At 41.0% G+C, this 12,772-nt stretch overlaps 1 protein-coding gene across 1 annotated transcript in view; it reads left to right on the top strand.

The window, feature by feature from the left end:
* Window positions 1-4,530: 4,530 nt before the first annotated feature.
* Window positions 4,531-12,772, top strand: part of LOC121184748 (leucine-rich repeat transmembrane neuronal protein 4) — a 40,660-nt gene continuing 32,418 nt past the window's right edge. Inside the window, exons 1-2 of the mRNA XM_041042590.1 lie at window positions 4,531-4,561; window positions 5,044-6,584. Coding sequence (XP_040898524.1) covers window positions 4,531-4,561; window positions 5,044-6,584 — 1,572 coding nt within the window. The remainder of the gene's footprint in view (window positions 4,562-5,043; window positions 6,585-12,772) is intronic.

The raw sequence follows: 12,772 nt of genomic DNA on the forward strand, positions 1-12,772 counted from the left end.
AGTTTACTGGTTGTACTTCCTTGGACCACTTTTGGCAGGCACAGACCGCTGCATACTGCAGACACCCTATGAGACCTGCCGTTTTGGAGACGCTCTGACCCAGTTGTCTAGCTATCATAAATTGGCCCTTGTCAGAGTCGCTCAGATCCTTATGCTCGCCCATATTTCCTGCTTCCAACACATCAAGTTCAAGTACTGACTGTTCACTTGCTGCCTGATATATCCCAACCCTTGACAGGTGCCATTGTAACAATATAATTAATGTTATTCACCTCATCTGTCAGTGGTTTAAACGTGTGAGTGATCGGTGCATAATCAAAGCAAAGTCAATACATGGCCCTCGCTATATCAAAAGACAAAGAAAAGTGCAGGCAGCATTTTCTTTTTTCCTCTTTTGGTAGCAATAGAGGATAAAGTGCCAGATGTTTTGGGCCCAGCCCTCTGTCTCAGAAATATTTACCTGCTGCTTGGATATTTTGCATGTGTAATTTGCAGGGTAATTAAAGTTACACATTTTGAAGCCAGGGTCAGAGTAAATAGAACCTGCTTCAACACTGTTTTAAGTCTCTCTTTTTCCTAATTATTTTACCATTTATACATTTCTACACCCTGTTTCAGAGGGATTCATTATGCTGCAAAAAGCAGGTCCTTCCCTTGCTCTATTATTCAGGGCTCAGTCAGTCACAGACAGTCATTAAAGTTTCATAGGAAGCAATTTGGTGGCAGAGTTATTTGCAAAGTGAGGTGAGTGCATATGGTGGTACTATACCTTTGTTGTTTATAGCCTGGGTTTCTGTGCTTTTCATGACAACAGAGTGCCACTCTGTTCTCTTGTGGGGTTAATTTTTTACTTGATGACGCCTGAGGGAGCATTATCAAGCACTACAGACAACCATCAGTGAGTCAGCACATCACGAAATCTAAACCACAAGTCATTTTACTTGAGGAATGTTTTGACAAGCAGTCAAATTTCAGCTGTAAGCAAGATAAAAAACAAGAAAACATTCAGTTTGGCAAAGTAAAAAGAAGTTGAGGTAGTGATACTCTTTCCAGTGTTGAGAATTGACTAAAAATATACTGTGAAAGTTAATTATTGATCCATAGCAGTTCTGCATATGCTTGCTTGCTTGCATATGCGAGTTCTACCAAATACCCAAAAAAGCTGAATGAAATTTAAAAGTGGGTCATGTCAGATTTGTTTGACAACATAAATAAGAATTGATGTACAGACCACAGGGGATTTACTAGAACTCAGCATGGTATGATTGCACAACAGCAACGTGCTGTGATTTTTAACAGTGGGATTTCAGCAGGGGGTGACTGTTGTAATTTTTATTCCCCTGTACAAATCTCTGGCTATTTATTTCCATACATCATTCATAGATTTAACAACGGAATTCAAACCAATATCCAAAACCAGTGGTTTGGTTAGTGGACAAGGAGAAAAGAGACCAAGAAATGGCACAGTCAATCTTACCCAGTTCACTGTCAACAAGAAGAGGGTGAGACTTTGAGGGATTACGTGTTTCTTGGTTAACCATGCAAATGCACATTTTCAATAAATCAAAGAAATTAATTGGTAATAAAATGTTATGTCTGGTAATACTATTTGCCATTATATGTATCCATAAGACTCAGATTGATAAAGCAATCTTTATCAATCTTCGTTTGATCTTTGTTTTCACTACTTCACTCAAGGCTCCATTCTTGGACCACTGCTCTTTCTAATTTACCCTCAAATGCTTTTGACAAAATAAAAATTTTCACATGACACAAATCTAATTTTAAACAACACTATAGTCTCATTTTAAACAACACCATAACAGTACGTACTGGTTATCTAAAGCCTTAGGGAAGCCGTTGCACCAACAGACTCCAGAAAATGTACCAAAATGCACCAAATAACTTCTGTGTCCTGTGAAGATGCTTTAGTTTTAGTCTGATAAATTAATTTTGATTTTCTTTTAAATAATGTTTATGTTTTTTTATTTTACTCTTGTGGCATATTATGTCACACTCTGGTCTAAAAGAAAAGAATTCATGAATGAATGAACCTCATGTTTAACCAAGCTTGATTTGGAAATATCACTAGACCTTTGAATGGAATATGATTGTGAAGTACACTGAAGGTTCTGCTACATTCAAAGCTGTAAACAGTGTACTGGCCAGTAGTTTGTCATTCTTCCAGTCACCTTGGTGTGTGTGTGTGTGTGTGTGTGTGTGTGTGTGTGTGTGTGTGTGTGTGTGTGTGTGTGTGTGTGTGTGTGTGTGTGTGTGTGTGTGTGTGTGTGTGTGTGTGTGTGAGAGAGAGAGAGAGAGAGAGAAAGAGAGAGAGTAGGTTCCTGCCCTGTCCTTCAACTCCAGTTAGCTGATTGATCTAACAATGGGAATCAAATCAGTGACTGCCACTGAAGTGCATCAGTTTTTATTTTTCTTTCCACTGATTTCTTTTTTACAAACTATGTGCAATCTGAGTTCAAATGTTCATTAACGTCCATTACCGGTAATTACATTACTCATTAAGTACAAAGGCAGAGGGACCCATTAGAAGAGATGATTTTGACCCTGACTCAAAGTCTCATTATGAGGCCTTGAGAGCAACCTTTGTTTATGCATGACACGAGTGTCAACATGAAACAATAAGACGAGAAGAAGAGAAATACACTGAGCTTTCTTAAGTTTTTTTTTTTTGCCACAAATTCAAATGATATTTAAAACAAAAGAAATGGGATAAAAATATAAACCCACATTTCAACCCATCTGTTGTTTTCCTTTCTATGCTCAATTTACAACTGTCAGAAGTTTCTGAATATTATTTTTATTGTTTATGGTTAATTTTCCCAGTGTGCTCATTGTTAATACAATAAATCAGTCAGAAAATATAAGAAGAAACATGTACATTAAGAAAGAATTGTCTATTTTATTGGAAACACCTGGATGGTACAAATGCCTGTAGAAGATAATATAAATTTCAGTATAAAGTTTTTCTTGCTTGTTACTTACTGCTTTATGGTAACACAAATTTAAGCATAACAAGCTGACCTTTTCATTATAGGCCCACCTGTCTTTGAAGCAATAATTAAGAATCATATTAACATCCGAGATTTTGCCAGTAGTTCCTTGGATAAAGGCCCAGATCCAGAATAAAACCACCAGGGATCCTCTGAGGTTAACTTTGCAGACAGGCGATGGCGCAATACTACTGACACAGTAGTATACATGTATAATAGCAATTAATGCATTAAAATATAGCAAACAACAAACATAATAACACAATATATTAATAGACTTGATTACCAGCCATGGAAATAATTAAGTGCACTATCTTCAGTAATATAATTAAGTTTATTTTTAGGTACTTGTACTTTATATTTATTATATTTCCATTTTCGACCGCAATACCTATGAACTGTGTTAGTCATCTACATGTATTTGACATACTTTAGATTTAGAATTTACATAGAAAACATATGATGAGGTTTTAAAATCTGATCTATTCTTATAGATGAAACTACACAAAGGTATAAAAGCATGAATGAAAGAAATATCAGTTTGACCACCAGCTGCAGCTCTGCAAATGTTCCTCAAATGGTAATATAAATAGATAATATAGGTCACAAACATTTTTCAGCTCCCTAGTACATTTTAATTTTGTGGTATTTAATCCCGCAGTGAGAGCTTTGCTTGAGATTGATGAAAATGAAAATCCCGAAAATGTTCACACAGGCTGTCCAGGAGCATCGGACTGGCAGTGGTGTATCTTCACAAATATTTAAATGCAGAGCAGTCTTCCCATTCCTCTGCTTTAATTAATATGCAGGCTCTGTAGCTGGGGACAATGAAGTCTACTTTAGTGAAGGCTGCAGAGAGTCACTCAATGACCAGGAGAGGGCATCTCAAGTCCTGAAACGAGCAGCAGTGAGCTCAGTATAATCCAACACCAACATCATTCCTGTTGCTATACAACTGATTTATTCTTGATGCCACGGTCAACGGGTCTAATCCACAGCAGACTGCGCCTCTTCCTCCCACTGTCCGTATCTGAATCAGGACACTTCCAACTTGCCGGGTCTGGACCACAGTTTATTCCTCTCCAAATTCTTCACTTGGTCGGTTTCCTGTCTCTTTTCTGCCACTTAACCTAGATTCAACAATTGGCGACTCGGTGATTAAAATGTAGGCTGTTTTGCAGCCTCCCAAAACACGCGCTCAACAATGTCATTCTCGTGAGGATACAAGCTTGAGCGCGTCCACCCAAGGACTCTGCGAGGTGGGAGTCAGAAATATGCATTATCAAGCTCATGTTGTGCGGTAACGTGGGAAACTACAGGCAGAGGTTAATGCACACCTTCTGGAGCTGCTCATCCCCGACAGGTGTGCGGCTGTGAGCAAAGCGGACCTGGCTGCGGCGCAAAGTGCGTACATTTTCCGTGCAGAGAGGCGTCCTGGGTCCTTGTCCAACTCTCTGGACAAAACGCCGAGTGAGTCTAACATGTGGACGTGGAACGCCTGCAACAGAGTGTCCTAAACATGAGGAGGAGCCGACACCGCGCAAATATGGGTATGTAGATTGTTCTGCAAGGTACTCACAGCCTTCCTTTCTGCGCAAAGTCTTAAGTCGTTTGCCAGTTACAGTTCACTTAAAGCTAATGTTCCTGGTGCCTTTGCCCCCCCTGCGGCTTGTGAATAACGACTGCAGGCTGTGGGATCTGAAAGAGGCTTTCCTCTCAACAACTGTTTGACAGGTTACGCCCGATGCATGTGGTTCTCAGCCACCTTTTCCATGTCTCAGGAGCATGACTTTGACTGTGATAATGGATGTGAGAGTGTAGATTTGCCATGAACACAGGGATGCAAATGAAGCAGGCTGAAAATAACCCCCTCCGTTATCAAATGCCTCAGAATACAGCGTGGGTGATAATGTTTTGTTCCTTTATTCAATTCTGTCTTATTCTGTTGTACCCTGTTCTAGTCTGTGCACATTAGTTCTTTTTGGTGCATGTTTTAAGCTCTTAAATCTGTGACTTTTCTGTGTGTCTGCAGGACTTCCCGTGCTTTTCAGATGGCTTGTATTCACAGTGGTGGTGCCCGCCTGGCTGCTTGCTGCTCCAAGCAGCATCCGTGAGCGTCCCTGCCCCCAGAGCTGTAGATGTGATGGGAAAATAATATACTGCGAATCCAATGCCTTCCGCGACGTGCCAAGCAATGTGTCTGTAGGCACACAGGGCCTGTCCCTGCGTTACAACAGCCTGGTGAACCTCAGAGCCCACCAGTTTGCAGGGCTGAGTCAACTAGTTTGGCTCTACCTCGACCATAATTACATTAATGCCGTGGATGGCCAGGCTTTCCATGGAATACGGAGGCTGAAAGAACTGATTCTCAGCTCGAATAAGATCACACAGCTAAAGAACAACACTTTCCATGATGTTCCTAATTTACGTAATCTTGACCTTTCCTACAATAAACTGCAGATTCTCCAGCCTAATCAGTTCCTGGGGCTACGGAAACTGCTGAGTTTACACTTGAGGTCAAATTCCTTAAAAACTGTCCCCATGCGAGTTTTCCTTGACTGTCGCAACCTGGAGTTTCTTGATATTGGCTACAACAGGCTACGGAGCCTCACACGTAATGCCTTTGCAGGACTCCTCAAGCTCATCGAGCTTCACTTGGAGCACAACCAGTTCTCAAAGATAAATTTTGCTCATTTCCCCCGCCTGACTAACCTGAGGGCACTTTATTTACAGTGGAACCGTATCAAACTGCTAACCCAGGGTCTGCCATGGATGTGGACGTCCATGCAAAAGCTTGATCTTTCAGGAAATGAACTCCAAGTGCTGGACCCGAGTACATTTCAATGCCTCCCTAATCTCCAGACACTTAATCTGGACTCCAACAAACTCAGCAATGTGTCTCAGCAGACGGTGGAGGCTTGGATCTCTCTCACCACCATCAGTCTGGCTGGTAATTTATGGTACTGTAACCCCAACATATGTCCCCTGGTGGCCTGGCTCAAGGCCTTTAAGGGTAACAAGGAGTCCACTATGATTTGTGCTGGCCCGAAGGAGGCACAAGGCGAGAAAGTGACAGATGTGGTGGAGACTTATAACATCTGTACAGCAACACCAACTCCCATCCCCTCAACAACATCGCCCCTGACATCCACATTTCAGCCTGAGCTGCTGCCTCTTTCCACGCAGTCAGTGGTGGATAAGAAGCTGATCTGGAACAGGACAGCCTCCCCGACTCCTTCCGAGGCCTCCCCCACCATCCCCTTGCCAGACACTGAGTATGTGTCCTTCCACAAGATCATAGCTGGTAGCGTGGCCCTCCTCTTATCTGTGGCTATAATTCTACTGGTTATCTATGTCTCATGGAAGCGCTATCCCAGCAGTATCAAACAGCTTCAGCAGCGCTCGGCGGTTAAAAAGCGCCAGAAAAAGGCACGGGAGACTGAGCGCTCCCTTAATTCACCACTGCAAGAGTACTATGTGGACTACAAGCCTTCACACTCAGAGACTATGGATGTGCTGGTTAATGGGACAGGACCTTACACATACACCATCTCAGGCTCCAGGGAATGCGAGGTATGACCGTTGCCCTCCAAAAATCCATTTCCACTGCGAGGCATGAGAGGTAAATTTTCTAACAATATGTGGAGAAAAATTCTTTCCCTCCTCTGCTCTGCACTGTTTTTTAGGATAAGGAATAAAGGTCAGTGCATGGTGACTTGTTTTGCAATATGCTGCGTTTGTTCAGTTCCATATGATTACCCAACTGTTGTTCTGAATCATACAGTTTTATTGCTAAAATATGATTCCCATTAGCTGAAACTGCAGTGGCAGCTCCGCTCCCTGCATAACTTACATACAGTAAGATGCATTATACACAAAGTAGGTTCATCTTTCATTCCTGACACAAAAGAGCTCATTGATGAATCTATGTATTTTCAGCCAGCCTGTTATTTATTCACAAATGGCTTGCTGTCCTGAACTGAATGATAAAAATTTATTAGCTCAAGTCACTGTGCAGGTGGTCCTCTCCTATCCTGTGTGTTTGCTACAACAGATGTAGTAGCAAATACACACGCCATGTGAGTTTTGCTATTTGCTTTTTGCTGTATTAAATATGTAAATATTTACAGTCACACCAGCTGATCATAATTCCCACTCTTCTTTTCATGTACTTCAGAGTTTACTCATTAGTTTAATTTACAAAGTTCAAACAGTCACCGCAGGCTGCAGAACACTCTACAGGCCTCAAGCCAAATAGAAGATAAATCATGCTTTTGGGCTCATTTGCTGTATGGCTTTTGTGCACTACCGCAGTAACAAACTGCATTATACTACTTTTGTTTCATCTCAGAGATATAGAGAAACTACTCGGCCACACAAGTGAAACTTTTGTCGAAAGGGTTCAAATTGAAATTCTCATCCTAATGCTGGACTCCTCCACATGACTGACTCTGAACCACTGTATGGCACGGAGGGATTGAGACAGAAAGCCCTGACAGAAAGACTAATCAGTTTGCTCGTGCTTAATTAGGCTTTTTTTTTTGCCTATCTTCTCTTTTTTTCATGCATCTGTCTTCCTTTGTCCAGCAGCTTTTTTTCATTTGGCAGTATGGTTAAGTGTGATTAACAGGACATGTTGTGTTTGGAGAGATGTAGTGTCACAGGAATCTTAGCTGCAGCTTTTGTCAGGCTAACCAGACATGTTGTGCAGTACAGGAGACATCTTTCTTCTCCATTGTATCTGTCAGCGCAGCACAGAGACGAAGTTTTATCTCACACTGCCACACAGCTCATTTCCTATATTCCGTGAGGACCCTATAAATCATTTCAGAATATGTTTTAAGTCAGTGGATTGTACTGTAGCACCACTTACATTCGTGTTGTGTGCTTCCCTGAAGTCACTGGAGAGTCTAGTACAAATGTTCCATTGTTTTCAGTAATGTCACATAGTACGAGGTACACAGGTAGCTAAATCAGCTCTTTGTCAGATTATCTGTGGCAGAGCATTTCTCAAACACCAGGGAAGCTTGAGGTGAGATGGCCGGCTTATCAATCTTGTAGCTTTCATGTGAGAATGTGGCGTGGGAGCATTAAATGGCAGACCTAATGGGGCTTCTGCTAGCTAGAATAACTAATAGCCCATCAGAGGTAAGGAGCCGAGACTTCCCTCTGCTTTGTTATTCCTTGCCCTCTACAGCTCAAGGGAGCAGCCTGAGTTGTTAAAAATGTAATGGGATTTTTTTTTCTGTGCACACGTTACATTTTGTGCCAAACACTTCAATGCGAAGTAAGAATACACAGTGCAACAGAGGCCTTTTAAAACCACTATCAGGTTTTTACGCATGTTTAGGTTTGAGTGATGCATTCTCACTTTTAGGCTGTTTAAAACGACTGCACTATTCAATCCGATACAGTATCGTGTTTATTAGCCGAGCGACTAGCACCAGGATTCAGTATGGGTTGCAGTACAAAAGTCCATGATGTGCAATGATTGTGTCGAGGGCTATTTGCATCACAATAAAGGCAATGCAGCACAATCTCTTCTGATATACGAGAAGCTTTTTCTGATTTTATTGAATGGCACACAGTGAAGGGAATTAAGAAAGATGAAAGTGAGAGAGATGGTGTATCCACAAAAAGGCTGCTCCAGGGTTCAAACTCACAGTCAGAGGCATGTTGTCAGTGCCCAAACCCAGTGAGCCCCCTGCACATTATTTTGGCTATCCCAGATAGCAAGCACTTAAGCTATTAGCTGCATTTTCAATTAGGAGAAAGAGCTTTGTAATTGAAGCCTGTTATCTTCTGCACATGCCCAGACCAACAGGCTTGGAGTTAATTTGTTTCTATAGATTTCCCCCAGCACAGCTCAGCAGGTTGGCTTCGACACTGCAAACGGAGCTCATCGAGTGTGAATTTTGATGAACACTTTGAGCTGTGCGGTTCCATGGTCTTCCTGTGGCACATTATTTAAAAAAAAAAAAAAGACCCTCTCACTGCCTTGTATGCCATCCACTTCTGTGCTCACAGAGCAGCTGCAGTGGTTTCTGTCCACCCACAGATCATCCCCTGCGAAGTTAGTTCAGAAAATATTAAGGTGAAAATCCCACCGTCTCAGCCGAAGGCAATTCTTGTACTTGGGCAGAATTTGCAAGCATTAACAAGGTGAAGAGATCCTGCTCACAGATAATTAAAGTGGGCTGTGAGAGGCCAGGTGAAGTAAGGAGAAAGGAAGTTTTGCCAATGTTGGTGCATCTAACTGACTGATACAAACATCTGAAAGACTGGACAAATAATAATTACAGTTTTATACTAAACTAATTTTCTAGTTTTTAAAATAAAAATTTAGGTCAACACAGGCCTCAATCTTGCATTCAGTTGTTTTCATTTTTCCCTGCATTTGCACTCAGAAATGTGGCACCCAGTGTCCCCCTTCTGGTTATATTAAAAACTAATGGCCCCTATGGATCTAATCAGTGTTTGCCTAGGACAAATCCTGCAGCTGTGGGTACATTTTATTCAACAAACATTTGTTTTAAATTTTAGACGCTAGAGTATGAGCCCTGTCTTCAAAACGTCAGGAATAAGAAATGATGATGAGTGATCAAAATACACTCCCTCCATTTGCCAAGATGGCAGCTTGCACTTCATCTGCACGTAAATGCACAGAAGGCAGGCTTCTATCATGTGAAGAGAGTTTGACAGCGTTCAATATTTGTCGTTCACTTGCCAAATAAAGGAGAGCCACATGAGTGTCTACTGGCATCTAAAAGGATGTGTCATTTTTTAATACATCAGTTTGTAAGCTGTGTGCTGTGGGACACCACACACCGGTGTAACTTAAACACATTTTAGTGACAGTACTGCACAACATACTGCTGTAATGACAAATAACACATCATTTTTGTCTTTGGTTATTCCAGAGAAAAGCAATATCTTTTGCCATTAATTCTCATTTTGCTTGGCCGTCCTCTTGTTTGGCAGAATTGAAAATTACTGTAACTGCAAGAGTGGATGGCAATGATCCATGGGTCCACAGAAGTACACCGCTTAGCTTTTATCATACCTGATGATTTTGTGAAAAATGGGCTTTGGTCAACTCGATTCAAACTCAACTGCAGCAAAATGCAGGAAGAAACAGCCTTTTAAGTGAATTGGCTGAAATGGCTGTTACACAACATCACTTTGTTAGTGTCATGTATCACTTCTCATTTCGTAAGTGGTGATATTAAATAAGCCCCTGTAATAGTTTTCTGTGTATGATCAAGCACATCAGATCAAGATGCTTTGTTGCATCAGAGGTAGGTATATGATTATGGAAATTTGACTGTTTCAGTTTGAAATTCATATTTTTATGGCAGACAAGCTGAATAAATTGCTCTTGACAGCAACAGGTTTAGTGTTTAGCTGTTTAAAGGATTAGATTGACATTTTAGGAAATACACTTTTTTGCTTCCTTGCCAAGGTTCATACCAGTGTCATGTGTCCGGTAGCTACAGCAAGCAGCCAGTTAGCTTAGCTTAGAACAAAGACTGGCAACAACATGACTCTGTCCAACAGTTACAAAACCAGCCTAACAGCACCTCTAAAGCTCACTAACATGTTTTATCTCATTTTAATCCTTTCAGAAGCGACACATCATGGTGTAATGGGGTGTAATATGCCAAACTATTTCTTGGCCTGGCTCAGGTTGCCAGGCAACCCTATGGTCATGATAAAATTCCACAAGGGACCCCCCCACCCCCCATTTCCAAACTTTATGCAAAGCTAAGCTAACCAACTGCTGCCTGTACTTTCATATTTAGCTTACAAACATGAGAGTCATCTCAATCCTTCCATCTGATTCTCAGCAAGAAAGTGAAAAAGCATTTTTCCAAAATGTTAAACCATTCCTTGAGTTGAACAACTGACACTTCCCTATCAGCTGTAACATAAGCTCATTTACCATTTATTTACTCAGTAGAGACTCTAACTGTATCCTAGTTAAATATGCCATGACAAAGGCAAAGGCTTTCTGTTCATGGTATTCAGGAATTTTCACCCACTCTTCCTGCAGATCACTTCAAGTTCTGCAATGTTTTTTAGGTTGTCTGGCACACTCAACATGTTTTAAGATCTACCCACAGATTTTCAGTGACGTTTAGTCAGTGGACTGTGAGGGCCGTTCCAAAACTCTAATTTTTAATATCTGTTTGCTGCAGTTGTTGTATTTACTTCTTTTCACTTCAGAAATCAACAGAATATGGAAGAAGCTGCAACTGTAGCTGAATTTATACGGGACCCCCCCCCCCCGCCCACCGCCTCCCCTTCATTCTAGTCAAGGCTGTGAATTCATGCTGGGTTAAAACGTTGCAGTGGGATTCATTAGCACAAATGCACATAATCAGACTTCGGACCTGTCTTTGGTGTTAGGCACCTCTCAGGCTGCTGTGTGTGTGGGGGGTGAGATCTACCCCAAATAAACATACTCTGTGATATGTATGATTCAGACTTTTGACAGATGTTCCTCTTGGAGGTGTGATGTCTGCTCTGGTGAGGAGGTGGAATACATTTAACAACTGAGCAGCGAGAAGAGGCAGTACAAGATCTGTGCAATAATAGCCTGCAATCTAAAACGGCTTGTTAAAATGAATATGACAATTCTGTTGTTTCATAGTAATTAATCTTAGCATCTCCTCTTTCATCCAATTGATGTTTTCATCATTTCATTGTTCATATTATGATGTACTAATAGCACATGTCCCAGCCTGCTAATAGCTTAATCTAGCGCAGGCGGAAAAGATGATGTTCTTCCTCCACGCTTCGACACAGACAATATTGAATTTCACTCTGGGTTAGATGTACTTATTTACAGAACATATACCATGAACTGCTGTTTGTGTCTCTGACTGATCATTACAGACTCTCACAGGAGCCTAAAGCCAGGCAAGTGTTAGTCGAAGGTAGATCACTGAGAAAACATTCTGCTGCTGAGAAAAGAAGAAATGAAAGTCATGGCTCTGTTGACCTCCAAACCTCTGTTTTAAATTGAGGTCAGCATTGATTGACAACATCATTAACTCTGATATGCACTTGATATTAAACGATAACCTAGTCCTTCACTTAAGTCCAGGATCAAATTAACTTGTCTGTTATAAACAAATCAGGTGAGTCAGTCCATGTCTGGTCTATACTGTATAATTTAATGTACAAACAAAGAACTCTGGAAATTATGAAATGGAATTTGCCCATAGATCTATTTTTACCCAAACTAATTTGGATATAAATGAAAAAGACCACAGAGATAAATCAAACTAATTCATCCTTTCCCATCACACAATCTCCAGTGGCCCTCCCCTCCTCAAGCCACACACAAACCGTGATGAATATTTAATGCGATTAAAGTTCTCTGTTGTGTTCAAGGCCGTTTTGTTCAGGAAATAGTGAATCAGCCTGAAAACAATTTCATGTTAATTACACGTATGTATTGTGGGAACAGCTGATGCCCATAATCGTTTGGATGTATTACTGAGAACAAGTGTTGAGAAAGTCTACAGCCATGCTATTACTAAATGCTAAGATGCTCACAGTGACACAATGGTGCTGAAATTTAACAGGTATAATATCTACCATGCTTATCATCTTAAGTTAGTTAGCATGGTTAGCATTTGCTCATTAAATGCAATTACAGCTGATCCTGTCAGTAGTTTTGCAAATATTTAGTCATAAACTAAAGAACTGGACAAAGTGAAATTGGGATCTAATTATGACACATTATGAAAAGC

The sequence above is a fragment of the Toxotes jaculatrix genome, chromosome 7 (genome assembly GCF_017976425.1).
Source record: "Toxotes jaculatrix isolate fToxJac2 chromosome 7, fToxJac2.pri, whole genome shotgun sequence".
Classification (NCBI taxonomy): Eukaryota; Metazoa; Chordata; class Actinopteri; family Toxotidae; genus Toxotes; species Toxotes jaculatrix.